An 18099-nucleotide genomic window follows, 5' to 3' on the forward strand; every position below is an offset into this window, starting at 1 on the left:
CAGAGTGTAATAAAAGCCTGTGTCCGCCCACCTTACCTCGTGGAGACCCTCTCTGCCCACCCCGCCCCCCAGCAGGCCCTCCCCCCACGGCTGCAGCAGCTGGAGCCCACTCACATCCAGGGTCAGGGGTGGGTGGCCCATCTGAGGGTTGCTGCTCTGGGAGCCACCCTGCTTTGGGCCCAGCCTGGCCTGTGGGCCGGTGGGTGAAGGAGGTGCCAGGCTGGTGATCTGCCTGCATGGGCCCAACCCCTGTAAAATGCTGTGCCCTCCATACGGGGCTGTGGCCCGAGGCATCCTCCCTGGCAGTCCCAGCCCTGTTTTTACAGGTTTCCCAGAGCTGCTATGTGTACACCCAGAAAAGAACCTCTCTCTTACACTGTCCTGCTAGACCACCCCGTCTGAAGTCTGCTCTGACAATAGAACCCAGTGCCCACTTTTCACCAATGCGCAGGAGCACGAGGCATTGGTGGGGGGTAAGATGAAGGACATGGTCCACGGTGACTTCTGGGAAGCTCTTACCCATAGCTAGGGGCAGAGGGCCTAGCAGTTTAAACGTCTTGAAAATTCAGCCGCATGATCTCAAATGCTCCAATACTAGAATCTAACCTGTCCCACTCAACAGGCTGCTCTGACTCAACTCGCAAGTCTACAGCGTGCTGTCACTGCAGCCGGGCCCACACAGCAGTGGCCCGAGTCCACCCCTAACGGGCAGGGCACGATGCTTCATTCGTCAGCATAAACCACCTGTTAGGACAGGACAGGACACACACCTTGAAATCAGGGGACAGCCGCATGCTTCTCAGACACAACAGGCTAAGTCACAAAAACAGGGACAGTGCATATGAATTTTAGAATTTATTAAATAAAAAAGCTGTTGACTTGAAGAGGAGAGGAAAAGGAACTTTATTTTAAAAAATAACATCCACGGGAACACAGCCAGAAAGGCGTCTAGTGCACATGAGGCCTCACTTGCGGACAGGAAGGGGTGGGAGAGGCACCGTGGGGCACGGCGCGCTGCCCCGGGAAGGCTCTGCCCACGCTCCACGCTCCTCAATTCTACACCTCACGGTATAAGATGCCACCTGAAACGTGTACCAAAACCCTTCAGCCAAGAGCAGTTTTCTGAATCTGAAGGCCCACGGAGAGATGCACTTAGATGGCCCCCCACCGTGGAATGCCCGTGCTGACTTTGGTCCCTGCGGGGGTCCGGGCTCAGGCCACCAACCACAGAGCCACCCTGTGAAGGCCAACAGAGTGGACACGAGCCAGAGGGGGTGCGGAGCGAGGGCGGGAAGGCACAAGTCCCCTCTGACTAGGTGTTTAGTTACGGCTCATTTAGTGTTGTTCTCGCCTCATGAAGTCAAGGACGAGCAACTGGACTTCTCTGACAATTATTCTGGAATGACAACGGAAAACGCTTATAAAACAGAACTACTGCTTTTGTGTTTAGTACATTAAAAAAAAACCACCAGCTCTTATAGAAGTGCCTCCCAGTAGCAGATCGGCAGCTGGAAACCAGCGGGAGCCCCCGGAGGGGCTGCGTCCAAGGCAGGGGCGGCCTCCTAGCCAGGAGCGGCTCCTCCCCGTGCGTGGCTGGTAACAGTGTGACCGGTCGTGACGTCAGTCTCGCATGATAAAGATTTCTATCACGGGTGAGGACTGTTTATGTAAAGACACAGCGGCGCTTTGGAATCTTTGGGTAGTTATTTCAGGGTGTAAACAGAGCTGTGAGCTGGAAGCCCCTCGGTGGTTCTCAGGACTCCTCCTCATCTTTAATTTCAGAAATTCTGTCTATAGATTTAAGGATTTCAGCAACGAGATTCAACGTTTCAGCTCCAGAAACCAGCTGCCTGAAACGAGAATACAGACAGGACGGACCGCTACCACAGCTGCTCAAAAGTGCCAACAGAAGCGTTCACGTCCCAGAGTGAAAAGTGCAGGTTTGTTAAATCTTGGATTTACTCTGAAGAGACTCTTCATGCTCCACTTAAGCGAAATGGGCTTTGTCACTCACTGCTGCCCTGGCTGGGGTCGGCCCGGGGACAGAGCACGAGGGTGGCCGCTAACGACAGCAGCCGTCACCTCCCACAGTCTTACAGCACTGAGCGCGGTCCTAGGTCCTTCTTCCAATTTATTTGCTTTTTACAGGAGGGAAAGTATTATTATTTTTTTTCACTCAAAATCTCGGTGTTTTGTAGGCGAAGGAGCCAGGATTCAGGCCCGCTTGACGTTAACCTTCAAGCCTCCAGGGTGAGAATGGTCATCACCACGTGGGCCATAGGGGGCCGGCTGGCTGGTGTGCACCCTGTGACCCTGGGGTGAACAGGATCATCCAGCCCCCTTCACCCCGAGGGAGCCCTCGGTCTGCCGTGCGTGGGGTGGTCGTGGTTTGAAATCCCTCGCTGAGGGAGGTCCCACCCCGCCCCCAGCCAGCCGAGGGCACAGCCCGTGCTCACTTGATCGAAGTGTGTGCGTTGTTCATGACGACGCGGAGGTTCTGCAGGGCCACGTCCGTGTTCTGCTTCACCACAGTCAGGCTGGCGCCCTGGCCCGCCCGCAGGGCTTCATTCTCCCGCTTGAAGTTAGAGACCTGTGCCTGTGTGTGTGTGGGGGGGTGCTAAGAACTTCCCTGGCCAAACCTGGCGACAATGGTGGTCTTTCCTAGTGGGGGTGGGGGGCTCCTAATGGATGCGGGCCTGACGCTGTCCCCAGCCCTCCTCAGCGGTGACCCACAGAAATGAGACTAGCACGCGAGCATGTGCCACCCTGCCCTACAGTCCCCCACGCTGCGCGGTGTGCAGGCCCGGGGCCCAGGACCGAGTGGCTTCCTTCTTTCAAGGCCTGAGAGGAAAGCTCACACTGTCCTGATTTTGGATGCTTTGTCAGTTAGGGATGGGAAGAACCCCAGCAGAGGCTCTGGCGTGTTTTAGGGGATTTGTGTGCACATGAAGCATCTGCGACCTTCCCTCTAGTTACCTGCAGCAAGCTTATTTCCTGTTTCAGTTTCATGACGTGATTTTCTGCCTTGACCGCCCGTTTCTGTGATTCCCCCCACAGAAAAAAAAAGAAGAAAGGCATCACTGACGTCGTAATGTGGACACAGGCGTCCCCTCCTTCCTGGCCCTGCCGCCCTCACCCAGAGCCAGGCGGGCCCACCCCACCTTCAGGGTGCCCACTGTGAGGGACCTCTCCTCACAGAATCCGTGCCCCTGCTCACTGCCTGCCTGCGGGGCCCACCCAGGCCTCCGGTCCCCCAGGGCAGGGCTCAGCAGCAACAATGCCTGGGACTTGGGTCCCCTGCAGGGAGTGACACACCCAACACTTCACAATGTCCCTGTTGGCTCCGCCCAGCAGACAAAGGCCCTGCCCACCTCCCTCCTGCAAACAAGGAAACCGGCTCATACAGTCATGAGCTCCAGATTCTGCTCCACCTGCTGGACCACCGACTCCAGATCATGATAGTCACTCTCCTCCTTTATCATCTTGGCTTCTAATTTCCGCTCCAGTGTCCTCACCCTTGTTAAAGGAAAGCCCCGAGATGTTAATAACTCCCACGAGTAACGCTAACAGTATTAGAACAGAAGGAATTTTAATTGGGTTGATTGGATAAAAAACGTTAAGAGCCTGCTGCTTCAGAATGAACCTCAAGGAGGCCCAGCGGGGGAGGCAACAACCCCGAGCCAATGCAGAGTCAGCTCGTGGTCAGGGCCACCAGGTCAGGGGCACCGGGAGCCAACTGACCGCTCTGCTGCCTTGTCACCAAATTTGGTTGATTTCAGCCTCATGTTCAATGTAAACTTTTACACGGGACGTAAGAAACGTGTTTGATGCTGAGGATTTAATACAATAAAACCTGGGCTTGGTTCAACTTGGATACTTCGTCATTATTTTCAAATTGCTCTGTTTGGGTCAGAAGACGTTTTGAACTGTGATCCTAACTAAAGGCTTACATACATTTCTGTTTGAGTTTCAGAGAAGCTCTGAACCTCAGTCAGCTTTCTTCTTAGCTTAGAATTTTCATCTTTGAGCTGCAGAAAAAGAAAATCCTCATTAGCAACTCAGCGTGTCTCACTCCCAGGAGTCTGGACTTCTGCCATTTGGCTCTGGGACACAGAATGTTCCAGAGTCACCCCACAGTCCACTTACAGAGAAAGACCAAGAATAAAGCTGTCTGCTTTCCCAAGGCCTATAGTCACAACTTCAATCATATTCATACCTTGTAACGCTTTTCTAGGTAATTACTACTTTTTAAAATGCCTCCAGAATACTGGGCAGGCTGTCCCTAAGCCACCGGTTGGAGTGGACCCTGTTCTAAGGGGCAGCTCTGAGGGTCTCAACCTTGCTACAGCTCATGCCTACGGGGGGCCAGACCTTGCAGCCCCCGCAGGGCCTTTCAGTGGGTTACGGGCACACTGGGCAAGGGCCCCGCACAGAGACCCTGGCGCGGACTGCTGTCTTTGGAGCCAAAACCCCAGGCCATCGAGGCCTCCAGAGCTCTCCAGGTTTTTCTCCAAGAATGCTGCTCAGATCTGAGCTGTTACTGGGGACCTGACACACAGTCCCCCCTCACTTACTGCTTCATAACTTATCTGCAGTGTCCGAAGGTGCCTGTCCCCCAGTGACTCTCCGTGGGCTGCAAAGTCTGCGCTGGGGCTCCCCGCTGGGGAGACGCGAGAGTCGGAGTCACTCAGCGTCCACGCGGGCAGAGACTCAGGCCCCGCCAGCTCCGATGGGTTGGAAAAAAAGGAGATGTAGGTGCTGCAGGGTGATGTGCTGGCGGCGACCCTGGACGAGTGGGTCTGCTCCACAGCAGACGGCAGGTAGGCCCCATTCCACCTGTCATCCTCATCCTCGTCCTCGTCCAGGAGGTCACCAGCCCCTGTCGGGTCTTCGAAAAACTGGCTGCTGGTATTCCAGGCCATACCCCACAGTTTGGGAGGTTGGGGAGTTATGGTCGAGTCCCAGAGAGTGCCTCGTGGATTCCTAAAAAAAAAATAGGGGGTCAAAGCTCAGACTCAGAAGACACTGCAGGCCTTTCTTCCTGGACGTTCAACGCTGGAACTACTGGGAAGGTGGGAGGCAGGAGGGACCCATGCAGCTTCCCCACCAGGATTAGCAGCTGCTTCGATGTGCCCCACAACTCCTGCAAAACCTTCTCGGAAGGAACGCTGCCAATCAGAGGAGAGACGTCCTCTGGAGGGTTTTTCTGAAAGTACTGCAAACAGTGCCTTCGAGCTACCTTTGAATAGATCCTGCTGTTGGTCGTGTTCTCTTTTGACAGGCCAAGGTTCTTGGTTTTCAAAAACTCTTTAAAGGAGAATGGATTTGCCTCTTCAAGATCTTCAAGTTTATCATCTGAAATGATAACGCACGTCACACATGCAAAGAGTCTCCAGAAGGTCATTAAAAGGGGACTTTCCCATGCACTGCTCTTTCCCAAACTCGGCCCCAGCGCAAACTGGGAAGGCTGCCCTTGTCTTTCCACCAGACCCCGGTGACACTAGGAAATGAGCGCAGGCCAATGAAACAGACCTACTCCTCTCTGTCCTGAGCCCCTTGGTTCCCACAGCTTGGGGCCCATGGAGTCCACCTCAGAATCTTTATGACCACGATGCACCTCAGCTCCCACACAGGCTGAGTTTTAGTTGGCCTGGGGGCAAAGTGCGCCCGCGGGCCATGCTGGGAATCACTGCTCCGCCTTTATTTCCCTTTCCCGCTGCCAGTACCCAGCCAGCCACACTGCTGCCCTTCCGGCCCACCAATTACCCAAGCCCAGGTGCCAACCCTGCATAAAGTTAGTTCCTGTAACCCCAGCCCCGGCTGTATCCTCAGACCCTCAGGCAGGGTTTCCCCCTCACCTCCACTCGCCACGTCCCAGTTCTCTGGCCCCATGCCCTTTTTCCCTTGGCCCTGGGGTCAAGACTGAATCTGTGGGATTCTACCTCCACCTGATCTTTTGGGCTCCAGGTACACTAATTCTATGCTGTCAAACCAACAACCCCACTACCAAGCACATGCCTGGCACTGTGTGTTTGATGAAGAGAAAAAGAAAGGATTACTGAACTACTCTACCTCCAAAATGTGTGTTCTGGGCTCCTGATGGACCTTGCTTAGTACACTTCCCCTTTCCATAGCCAAAATCTGCAAAGAGACATCGTCACCCCACCATGATCACAGGAATCCTTTATGACCTCAACTTTTTTTTTACATGGGGTCTCTACTGCAGTGGTTCTCATAGCCTGGGGAACTTTCAAAGCACAAGCACCTGGATTCCTGCCCCTAGAGATGGTCTGACTTCCATGGGCCCTAGCATGTGTGTTTCTGACAAAGCTCTCAATAGGTTTGATGCCCAGTGGGGCAGGTACATATATCCTCCTGCATCTTGTGGTACCTCCTGAATGCCCTTGTGGGTTGCCATGGCCTCTCAGACCCTCACATAACTACCTGAACACTCCAAGGACACCCTGGACACGAGGCGGTGTAGTTGCTTGGGGAGAATTAGGATGAACTAAGGCTGCCCACTGCCCAGCTGCAGTGACCAGAGGATCACTGCAGCTGGTTTCCAAGCCTTGCCTACTGGATGAAGCCTCCCTTGCCCTGAAAGAACGAGGTGGTTTCCCTTGCTCCCACTGCGCATACCTCCACTCCAGTATTTACCATCCTGTACTAGAGCTGTCTGGCTGGGGGGGATCCAAGATCAGACTGTGAGCTCCTGGGGGCGGGACCCCTATCCCCTCGCGTCCTGTACTCCCAGCGCCCGGCACACGGTGGTGCTAGTGCTTATCGCTAGGTCAAGGGTTGAGTTCAGGCTACAGCACAGGTACCTACAGGTAGTGCCGGCACCGGGGATCCCTGAGGCTGGTCTCTCACCTGTGTCTCCCACGGAAGCTAGCACCGGACTGGGCACATAGCACATAAACGTCGGCCGAATGCCGAAGAAGTGGGACTCCAGGTCCCTGCCATGGGGGCGCTCACAGTCTAGCTGGGGGAGACAAGACCGGCGCTCATAGAACGCTGGAGCTGTAATAACAACAAGAGCGACTTCACCGCGCGCCGGCGCTGCGCGGGCGCTCTGCGTGCCCGCCTCACCTGGACCTCAGCACGGCCACCGGGCCGCGGACCCCGGCCCTTGCCCGCTCCGCCGCTCACCGTCCGAAATGACAAGGCTCCGGGCCCGGGATAGCGGGGTGACGCCCGGGCGGCGCGCGTAGCCCGCCATCGCCGCGGGCCCGGCGGCGCCAGCCCTCCCTAGCCCGGCAACGGCGGCTCCATGGCCCGCGGCTCCGCCCCGGCCGCGGCCCGAGTTGCCCGCCCCAGTCGCCCGCCGCTCGGCCGCCGCTCCGAGGCTCTGGCCGCTGCTTCCGCTCCGCGCACCGGAAGCGCGAGCCCGAACGTCGCGGGCCGGCGCCGGGGGGGCGGGGCGTCAGGGGCGGAACAGGAAGTGACGACAGAACCGGTGGGCGGAGACACAAGATGGCGGCTATGGTGTTGGCGGCGACGCGGCTGCTGCGAGGCTCGAGCTCCTGGGGCCGCTCGCGGCTGAGGTGAGTCGAGGGCCGGCCATGGGTCGGTCGGAGGCTGGGGAGGTTCGCGTCTCTCTGGACGTTTAACCTTTGGCTTCCCCAGGCCGAGGCACGGCGCCAGGCGGTCGGACTGGGACTGCGGGATCCCAGGCCCGTCCTCGACACGTCGTGGGCACTTCCCCGCCTGGCGCCGCGGGCCCGGGCCCCGAGGCCCATCCGGCTTTCCTGTCCCGCCGTCTCCTCCCGGGCGGACGGGAGCTTGTCCGAGGTCACGTGTCATCTCGCCTCGGCCCCTTCCTGCCTCGTGCCCCCTTATGAGGCCGAGCCCGCGGGGCCTCAGGTCCTTTGGGCCCACAGAGCCAGGATTCTGTGGTCGCCAAAGCTGTGCCCTTGATAGCCGTGCCGTGTCCCCTCCTGTTGTTGTCTGGCCTTTTCTCTACCCGCCGCCATCGCGCTCCAGTGGCCAGGCCTGCGTTTTTCCACACTTGGCACTTTCACTGAGACAAGGGATGGATGTCGACACCGCTCTGTCTGCAGGAACTGTGTAGGCGCCTGGGTGCGATGGGGACAGAAACACCATCGCTGTCCCCAGACAGTGAGGGATAGATAGTAGCCTGCCCAGAGTGTCAGCTTTGGAGCACGTAAGTCGAATTCAGTGATGGGAAACAGGAAAGACTAACTTAAAGTCGAATGATGAGGGGTGATCTCAGAGGAAGTGACATTTAAACTGAGAGGTGAAGAATGAAAGAAGAGTCAACCATGTGAAAAGTGCGGGTGAGAGCAGGGTGGGCCAGAACAGTGAGATCAGAAGCTTTGGGGATGAAGTGCCCAGTGTGCTCTGGGAATGGACTAACAGGCCAGAGTGAACCAGACCTAGCTGGGGGATGGGCGGTTAGGAGGTGAGTTTGGATAAGTCAGAGGCCAGACCACACGTGGCCTTCCAGTCTAGGTGAAGAGGTGGGGCTTCCAGTTTCCACTCCAGTGGGGCTGTGGAAGGGCAGGGCTCTGTGTGGAAAAGCTGATTTAACCCACACAGCCTCCCTCAGAGTAAGGTGTTGTTATTACTGTTTATCTCACAGAGTTGCATTTGAGGCCCGAAGACCTGAGCCAACTTGTGGCAGGCCCCTGGGCTCAGCCAGGATTCGTCCCCCGCAGTAGTGTGTTTGGTCACCCCTCTGTGTTATCTCTGGAGACGTGTAGAAATACATCCTTTATGAAGGGAGAGGCTGACTTGTAATACAGATAGAATACAGATAACTGCACGTAGGTGGTCCCCACGAGTTCTGTCGGCTCAATGTTGTTGTAATGGGGCTAATGTCTCTGTTTTAGGTTTGGAACCCCTGCGTACAGACGGTTTAGTAGTGGTGGTGCCTACCCCAACATCCCCCTGTCTTCTCCCTTACCTGGAGTACCCAAGCCCGTTTTTGCTACAGTTGATGGACAGGAAAAGTTTGAAACCAAAATTACCACACTGGATAATGGGCTTCGTGTGGCATCCCAAAATAAGTTTGGACAGTTCTGTACAGTAGGAAGTAAGTACTGTACTGTTCGCCGTGTTGTGGGTGGTCCCGTTTGCTGTAACGTGCACACACTTCACTTGACTGTCGGTTGTAATTAGTCCATCATTAATGGATTGTATCCTGAGTGAAAAAGCATGGCATAAAATCTGAAAACTTAGTAGACTAAGTAAGAAGGGTGGCTGTTTTGGTGGTGGACTTTTCCCCTCTTTCTTCCTGTTATTCTAACAATTTTCCACCACGAGTATAAAGCGCGCAGGTCTGTAAATACATGTGTTTTAGCTGTGAGGCCGTCCTGAGTAAGGTGGTGAACATACTCATCATCTCGTTTGTTTACATCTGCTTATGTAGTCATCACAATTTTAAAAGGTTTCTCTTGATTAAATCTTCCCCTTTGAACTTACTTGTCAATTTCCTTTTTATTGCCAGTTCTTATTAATTCAGGATCAAGATATGAAGCAAAATATCTTAGTGGAATTGCTCACTTTTTGGAAAAATTGGCATTTTCGGTCAGTGTCCAACTTGTGATTTTTTTTTTACTTTTTTATTGAGTTATAGTCATTTTACAACAAGTTGTGATTTCTGAGGTTATACTTGGGAGGAATCTGTCAAGTTTTGCTTTTTTTAAGTGGTTATTTTAATAGATGATTAAATTGCAAAATTAACACTAATGAAAGATTTCTAAGTTAAAAGATAATTTGATGCAATGTGTTTTTAAAGCAACAGTAATTTTTTTCTTAAAAGTTGTATTTTAGAGGTTGTTTTGGATTGCTTACTTAGTTTTTATTTATTCTTTCTAGTCTACTGATCGATTTGGCAGCAAAGATGAAATTCTGCTTACCTTGGAAAAGCATGGGGGTATTTGTGACTGCCAGACATCGAGGTACACCAGCTTTTACATACGGACTCATTTTGCATCAGGTGAAACTGTTCTTCTCATCCTTGGTCAGAGTCCCACTGAGCCCCTCCCATCAGAGAGGCTGTGGAGGTGGATGGGGAGAAGTGAGGCCTGATCTGGGCAGAGAATTGGGTGGAGAACTGGATGGGCAGAGAATTGGGTGGAGAACTGGATGAGCAGAACACATGGGTGGCAACGCTTACACAGAGGAAGGTGCTTTGAGGCCCAAGCAGTCCCCAGAAGGCTGCTTACCCTATTGTTTGAGCCAGGCTGCTGGCTGGGCCCTGGAATGCCGAGCAGGCCCTGTCCCCAAGATGTGCACAGATTGGGCAGAGGGCTGCACCCTAGGCAGTAGACAAAGAAGCCAGGGACCAAGGGTGGTGGGAGCGTGGGGTGAGAACTAACTTGGTCTGGAGTCAGGAAAGGAAGGAAGGGCAACTCAACATTGGGGCTGGTTCTTGGAGAAATTTGCCAGATGGAGTGAGGGGGACTGTGGCTCAGACTGGGGAGCAGCAGGTGCCGAGGCTCAGCCTGGAGGAGGCAGTGGTGTGTGTGGGGACGGGGGAAAGTCCAGTAAGTAGCTGGAGCACAGATGGGGCAGGGTGCTGTGGGCACAGGCAGATGGTGTTTGCCAGCTGTGGGCCCCTTTCAGAGAGCTCTGTCAGGCAACAAGACGAGTGGACAGAGGTCACACGTGGTTGGTTGTTTCAGTCTGAATGCTACGAAATTACACAGAAAAGAATTAGAGTTAGCGTGGAGGCCATGTGTTCACATTTTCCAAAAGAGTCTTTGAAAGCTCCTGGCTCCCAGTTATTTGAACTGCAGTCCAGACGCATGCCCAGTATGTGAGCCCATCTCCCTCCGTCTCCCCAGGGCTCTTCCTTCTGGTCAGGCAGGACTGTGTTCTGACCCTGACACCGCCCACTAATCTCAGCTCAGACTTCATTCTTGTCACTGTCCTGCGTGGACCTGCAGCACCTCCCCGCTGAGAATGGCCCCTGGTCTGCAAAGACACTGGTGGCCGTGTCTCCCCTTGAAGGCTCTCCTGTCCGCGTGGGTTATGTCTGTTCTGTGTGGGCTCCTGCCTGACTCTGCTCCGTCCTGTGGCTGTGTGGTTGTCATGCCAGTGCCTCCCGACCGACTTGGTGCCTGTCTGATCCTCGTGCCCCGTGCTGTGAGCTGATGCCACAGGGAGTCTGCTCCCCAGCCACCTAAGGCCAGGCCTGTTCCCATCTTGATAGTTCACATAGCAGGACACTCAGAAAGCACAGAATGAAATGACTCACCTTAGAGGGAGCCTGTGCTGGTGCAGTCCTCTCAGAGCTGGCTCTCTGGTCTGGTGGGACAGTGTCTTCCGCCCAGTGCGTAGCCAGCACGCAGCTGTGTTTCCTACGCTGTGAGGCAGGAAAGGGAGAAAGGCACCAAGCGTGTGCTGACACCTGCCGCGACCTCAGCGCCCAGTGCCCGGTGTTGTCGGTTTTCCAGAGACACCACCATGTATGCTGTGTCTGCTGATTCTAAAGGCCTGGAGACGGTGGTTGGTTTGCTGGCTGATGTGGTCCTGCACCCCCAGCTGACAGGTGTGCATTCAGGCTGCTTGAGGGATTTGGGGGATGGAATACTGGGAGAAGCGCCACCCCAGGGAGGGGCGTGGCTTTCCTGGAGCCCTGGGGCTCACCTGCCAGCGACAGCAGGGTCTCGTTAGAAATAATGCCAATGATTAGAAGAGTCCTTGGTGCTTCATCCTTGTCTCTATGCCCTCTGACATTTGTGGTGACCTTGCTTCTTTCATTTCAGAAAGGCACCTCAGACTGTCTTTAAAGACCTTGCCTGACATACTAACAAAAGTTTCCACGTCCCCATCCCCCTTCCCTTACTCATCCTTGCAAGTGGCAGGACTTTGAGCTCCCCAGCAGGAGTGGGCCAGGAGCAAGGGCTGGGCCATTGGTCCCAGCTGCTCTAACTGACCCCTGCTTCATAGCACCGTGGCCTTGAGGTCCCAGGCTGCAGTTCCGATGACGATTTTTGGGGTGCCTGTCCTAGGTAGCTGATGAAATGGCACCCCTGACATTGGTCTGGGGTTCTGTGTTCTAAGCACCTTCACACCCAGGCTGATTTTTGATCCTCATGGCAGCAGACGGGTCAAGGTCCTGAGTGCCTCTAATGGGGAGGGAGCCAAGGCTCAGAGCAGGCAGAGACTGATGAGGGGCCCAATTCCTTCAGGTCACAGCTGAGGGCGCTCTCACCCCAGCTCCTGCAAGTGTCCCCCAGGTCTGCCCCTGAGGAAGGCGGAGGGGACCCTGCCAGCAGCTGCCAGCCAGTGATGCTCAGGGCAGTCTCCGTCTGAGCCTTGTCTTTGGTTCTTTGCAGATGAGGAAATTGAGATGACCCGAATGGCAGTCCAGTTTGAGCTGGAGGACCTCAACATGAGGCCCGACCCGGAACCGCTTCTCACCGAGATGATCCACGAGGTGAGGCTGTCACTCACACCGGGCCGATGTCACCTCACAGAACAGTCTTCATTTCAGTTTTTTAAGTTGAAGTGTAGTCAGTTTAGAGGGTCGTGTTAGTCTCTGGGTCTGCTATTTAGGCAAGGCTTTAACTTCCCAGTTCTTAAAGTGACAGAGCTCTAGAGTGAGCCTATTGTTTTGCATTTCTTATGAGCTTTTGCTCTGGAGCAGCAGATTTACCATTTTTGTAAACACACAAGACTGCTACTGCCAAGCCGTAGCTGAAGTGAGCAGCTGGTGGGCTTCCCCCGTGTGGTGGGGGCCTCTGTGGCAGGGCTGCCGCAGGCCTGGCTCGCTTGCGGAGACCTGGTCGTGTTCTCGTCACTCGCGTTGCTCTTGCTTCCCTCATTCAGGCTGCTTACAGGGAAAACACAGTTGGCCTGCACCGTTTCTGCCCCACAGAGAACATAGCAAAGATCAATCGAGAGGTGCTTTATTCTTACCTGAGAAACTACTACACCCCCGACCGCATGGTGCTGGCTGGAGTGGGGGTGGAGCACGAGCGCCTGGTGGAATGTGCCAGAAAGCATCTCCTGGGGGCCCACCCAGCCTGGGGCAGCGAGGCGGCTGTGCAGGTTGACAGATCGGTGGCGCAGTACACCGGGGGCATCGCCAAGGTAAAGCCGGGGGTCCCGGGACCTCGGGTCGAGGACGTTCTCTTTGACGTCGTTTCAGTGTGTTCCTGTGAAGGTGTCAGGATTAGCTGTGCGTTCGTGGCTTTACCTTAGTGCATATTACTCGAAGCATGCCACATGCTCCCTGAGCGCTTGTGAGACGAGAGTCCAGCTGGGCCTGAGGCGGGGGCAGTTCTTTCCTCTAGAGGGAGTTTTCTGACATCCGTGGATGGCTTCTGTAGAACTGCTTTTAAGACTGAGAAGTTTGCATGGTCTGGTGGTGTGGTTTATCATGTGTGCACACACATCCGTTCTGCTTGGTTGCAGCTGGAAAGAGACATGTCCAATGTCAGCCTGGGCCCTGCCCCATTCCCGGAGCTTACGCACATCATGATAGGGCTGGAGAGCTGCTCCTTCTTGGTGAGTCCCAGCAGCTTGGACGGGACGCCCTGGAGCCAGGGCCGCCTTGCGGCTGAGCTCGGCCCTCCCATCTCCTGCAGGAGGCAGACTTCATCCCCTTTGCGGTGCTGAACATGATGATGGGGGGCGGCGGCTCCTTCTCAGCCGGTGGGCCCGGCAAGGGCATGTTTACCAGGCTCTACCTCAACGTGCTCAACAGGTGCGCTGGATGCTTTCCCCTGGCTATCCCGGGGCCTCCAGGCCCGCCGAGGGTGCTCCGGGACCCTGATACCACCTTCCTGGTGGCCCTCTCTCCCACTCCTCACAGGCACCACTGGATGTACAATGCGACCTCCTATCATCACAGCTATGAGGACACGGGCCTCCTGTGCATCCATGCCAGCGCTGACCCCAGACAGGTGAGCCGGGTGTAGCTGGCGCCTTCTTCGGAGCACCGCAGGGCTGTTGGGCTCAGGTCATGCTCTTCCGCTCCACGCTCTCTTACAGGTTCGGGAGATGGTGGAAATCATCACCAGAGAGTTTGTTTTAACGGCTGGAACCGTGGACGTGGTGAGTACGGCCTGGAGCCATTTCCAGCAGCCCCACAGTGTTGGACAGGTGGAGACCATGGTGTAGGGTGGCTGGCAGTGGGCCCGTTCTCTGTGCCCACAGCGCCAGTACCCCAGCCAGGGTAGTGTGGCCCATGGGGTGACTCAGGCCTGCAGCCCTGGGAGCCCATCCTCCCCGTATCCATGCTGAGAGCCACCCCCAGCACAAGGTCTGTGTGCTCTGACCAACCCCGTGCGTCCTGTGACCGTCCTGGGCCCCTCTCAGCCGCCCTGGGAAACCAAGTGAACTAAGGCAGCGCCGTACAAAACGTGTGGGTCACTCAGCATTTGTCCTAGCTTCCTCCTGGCTGTGTAGCTTTTCCGTAGTAACCTTAGGTTTTGTTTCATGTTTTTAATTTCATTTTTTATACTGAACATGTTTAGAAGTCTTGTTTCTTCCTGCACCAGAACTGGCACAATTAAGTTGATTTCATGTACATTATGGACTGATGCATGCATGCGCATGCACACATACACACCAGCAGCTGCAGCGAAGCCCAGCGCGTGAGCTGTCTGCCCTGTGGGCGGGAGGGTGTCCTTCACCTTTAGAGCTTCTTTTCTGCACATTCCGTGTTTTCTGCAGGAATCACGTACTCCCTTTTTAGTTCAGAAAAAGGAACATTATTTTAAAAATACAAATGTGTTTAAAAATTAACACTTGATGGTTCCCTTAGCGTTTTGCTAGAAAAACTGTTTTTCTCTAATGTGAAGTCAGTCTGAGAGAAGGTAGCTGCCTGAAGTTTCAAAAATAAAGATGTGTCTTAAATTAGAAGTTATTTTACTTAAAAAGCACAGACTCTTAAGTAGCCAGGATGTTTTCCGACATTCGTTCCTCCAAGTCAGGTAGCTCCCAGGTCGACCGGCCTGGCGTTTCTCACCCAGCCCCGCCCCTCTTTCCTACCGTCGACTCCCAGGCTGAGCATTGTAACCGTAACCCCCTGGAGTCACGGAGCTGTAGATTCCACACTTGGTCTGAGGGGCTCGAGTCGCAGGGTTAGTAGATGAGCAGGTTTCCCTAGAGTTTCCCGGGGGGCCTGCTCCTGGGACTTGGGTGCTGCCCCGGCATCTGCACGCATCTGTCTTCCTTGTGATCTTGACGTGTGGCCAGCTTTGGAGTCCTGGAGTTTGGGTGTTTGACATTTCACCCTGCCCACTGCATGGCGAACTTTTTAAACATGAGAATGTTTAAACATTAGCATGTTTCTTCCTTATTTAAAATACGGTGAAGGTCCTACCAAATGTAGGTCCAGCCCCACCCAGAAAACAGAGGAAGTGTGGCGGGATTTGCCTAGGAGCCCAAGCCCACGGGTGTCTTCCCTTCCCTCAGCCTGGGGCACGTGGAAGACCCTTTGCAGGGACGCTTCCGTCGGCCACTCTGTGGGCTGCGTTGTTGGCGAGCAGCTGGAGGGGCGGCAGTGAGCCCTGAGAGCTGAGCCGTGTGCCCCGCAGGTGGAGCTGGAGCGGGCCAAGACCCAGCTGATGTCCATGCTCATGATGAACCTGGAGGCCAGGCCCGTCATCTTCGAGGACGTGGGCAGGCAGGTGCTGGCCACCCGCTCCCGGAAGCTGCCCCACGAGCTATGTGCGCTCATCCGTGAGTACCGCGCTCACGGCTCGGCCGAGACGGCCTCTCCCCCGGAGGAGGCCAGGGGCACGCGTCCCGCCCTGCCAGTGTTGGCTGAGTGCCTCCCCGCATGACCCCAGCTTTTGCCCCCCATTATGAAAGGGCTTCTTACAATCACTGTGGGTTTCAAAGCAGGTTCAGTGAGGAAATGGGCGGAAGGCTCCTGGCGCAGTGCTGTTCTGCACATGGAGAGGCTCCAGCAGGGGTACCCTGTGGGCTCTGTGGTGGGGTCGGGTCTCCAAGTGTCTGAGGCCTCCCACCAGTGACCTTCAGGAGGCCCTGGAACTTCTCCCAGTTGTATGCCAAACTTGATTTGCTTGTGACGCATTGTGGGACAGGCTGATCTTAGCTTCATCAGATTGTCGAAGGGTCTGCAAGCCCACAAGGGCTCGGCCTCCCACTCTGTGGAGACGAGGAACCTGGGGTCTCCTGAGTGTGGAGTCCTGCTGGGACGGTGCTTGCCCCCCACGTGTGGCCCCTTGTCCTTCCTTGGAGATCCCTTCAGTCACTTCAGTATGACAGTCCCATCTCTCCAAGGCCTTGTTTTCCATAGAAGATAAGCCTACTGGTGGGCGTGTTCACTGGGGTGTGGTTTCCGGGTTCTGACCTCCGAAGGCTGCACCCTTCTGTCCATGCAGCCCTGAGGATTTTGGTTTTTTCCTCCCCTGTGGATTTGTCATGTAGGTAACTCATTAGATGAGGGGGTCCTTTCTTTTTTAATTGTATTAACTCCTATTGAGTTGGGCATGTCTGTACGCATTTGAAAGTACATAATTTTAAACCAAAGACACTTCCCCATTCCTAAGAAATTTCACCGATTCACTGAGTCCACTCACAGCTGCATTTGGACCCTCTGGGGTCCTGAGGTGGTGAAGTGATGGGAGATTGGGGACCCCTCAGTCCGCTTAGCGATCGCAGCCACTGCGTGGAGAGGACTGGAATCGTGGAGGAGTCACGTGTCCCCCGATGTCTTTTTGTTCTCTGTGCCAGGCGATGTGAAGCCAGAAGACATCAAGAGAGTTGCTTCTAAGATGCTGCGGGGGAAGCCTGCAGTGGCCGCACTGGGGGACCTGACTGACCTGCCGACATACGAGCACGTGCAGGCGGCGCTGTCCAGCAAGGACGGGCGCCTGCCCAGGATGTACCGGCTCTTCCGATAGAGGCCCTGGGACCCGCAGACCCAGAGCTGTTAGCACCTTTTTATGTGCTTCTTGGGATGTGACTTTAGAGCAAACATTCATAAATGGTGCACTCTCGGGCTTTTTCCCTAAACATCAGTGAACCTATTTAATGTTACCAGAGCACAGCTGTTCAGAATTGAACGTGCCAATCAGTGGAATAAAGATTTCTCTCCACGGCTGCAGCTGGACACCAGGTGAAGCACAGAGGTTACAGCCACCACTGTAGTCAGACCAGGTTGGTCTCCACACCTCCACAAGGAGCTTCGCTGGGAGGGGGCCTCCATGAGGTCTCCGAGACTGGCAGTCCCTGGGTGGGGGAGCACCCAGCCGTCTCCTCAGGCCAGCAGGCTGTCAACCCTGCCCGCTGCCGAGAGGCCTGTGCTGCCCACACTGAGTGCCATGGTGGGTCCCGGGGCGACGTGAGCACCCGCTTCTCTCCCTGAGGGTTGTCCAGCTTGACCCGGCACTGTGAACCCTCTTGCCCAACCTCCGAGGTGTGGATGTGCATGGGGTGGGGGAGGTGGGGTGCTTACAACTGACAGCTGGAAAACGGCAAAGCCCGTGAGCATGATGAAGGGTGGGGAGTTCAAAAAGGTCTGGTGACCTTGGTGACCCAGGACACTGCGGGGGCCTCAGACACGTACAGGTCCCCAGGTTGCATGTGGGAGGCCGGGGCCTGGACATGTGCATTGGCTGCCTTGGGCTGTTCCTGTGCTGCCATGGTTCAGAAGGCGGCTTCCTGGTGGTCAGCAGCTTGCACTCGGACCGCACAGTTTTATAGAGGAGTCATCTCCAAATTGTGGTTTTTGAAATGTGAGGAGGTGTGGGCTCTGCAGTCCAGCGTGGGGGGGGGGGTACAAGGAAAAATAAACACGTGAGCATCGCCTTTCTCGTCTGTTTACTCTGCAGGGCCTGTGGTTCCATTTCCATCCCTTTCCGACTCCTGGGTGGGAGGCGTCTGGGCCCGGCGCTGACTCCGCGCTCCCCTTGCAGTCCCGTCCGCTGGGGTGGGAGCCTGAGAGTCAAAGGCGCGGTCCTGCAGTGCAGACTTAAAGTCCTCACCGCGGTGGGGGTGGGGGGGGGGAGGCGCGTGGCAGACAGGCCAGGAGGGGCTGTGCCCCTGAGGTATGTTCAGATGGACTTGCCTGGGCTGCACTCGACTCCTGATGAGCCTCCTAGAAGCTGGCGCTCATGCAGGGCTGGTTTCTCTGCCAGCCGCTCCCCC

The 18099-nt window shown here is 55.4% G+C and overlaps 2 protein-coding genes across 4 annotated transcripts; one reads left to right on the forward strand and one right to left on the reverse strand.

The window, feature by feature from the left end:
- Positions 1–884: 884 nt before the first annotated feature.
- ENTR1 (endosome associated trafficking regulator 1) lies at positions 885–7380 on the reverse strand. The gene is given in 11 exon segments (XM_032478803.1): positions 885–1850; positions 2457–2596; positions 2977–3039; positions 3405–3516; positions 3955–4028; positions 4575–4898; positions 4900–4983; positions 5240–5355; positions 6073–6141; positions 6871–7020; positions 7150–7380. Coding segments are annotated over 11 exon segments (1299 nt in total). The 5' UTR covers positions 7220–7380; the 3' UTR covers positions 885–1753.
- Positions 7381–7421: 41 nt separating this feature from the next.
- On the forward strand, positions 7422–17760 carry PMPCA (peptidase, mitochondrial processing subunit alpha). 3 transcript variants are annotated; one of them, XM_032478801.1, is made up of 13 exons: positions 7456–7544; positions 8853–9055; positions 9470–9549; positions 9841–9923; positions 11424–11518; positions 12309–12409; positions 12802–13065; positions 13390–13482; positions 13563–13681; positions 13790–13880; positions 13969–14031; positions 15519–15663; positions 16684–17760. In XM_032478801.1, exons 1-13 carry the CDS (start codon positions 7474–7476, stop codon positions 16851–16853), a joined length of 1578 nt encoding a protein of 525 aa, XP_032334692.1. In that variant the 5' UTR covers positions 7456–7473; the 3' UTR covers positions 16854–17760. The 3 variants fall into 3 exon arrangements, with proteins under 3 accessions (XP_032334693.1, XP_032334692.1, XP_006184204.1); XM_032478802.1 differs by lacking the exon at positions 12802–13065 and having other exon boundaries at positions 7422–7544; XM_006184142.3 differs by lacking the exons at positions 7456–7544; positions 8853–9055 and having other exon boundaries at positions 9494–9549; positions 11426–11518.
- Positions 17761–18099: the final 339 nt, after the last annotated feature.

The sequence above is a fragment of the Camelus ferus genome, chromosome 4 (genome assembly GCF_009834535.1).
Source record: "Camelus ferus isolate YT-003-E chromosome 4, BCGSAC_Cfer_1.0, whole genome shotgun sequence".
Taxonomy (NCBI): domain Eukaryota; kingdom Metazoa; phylum Chordata; class Mammalia; order Artiodactyla; family Camelidae; genus Camelus; species Camelus ferus.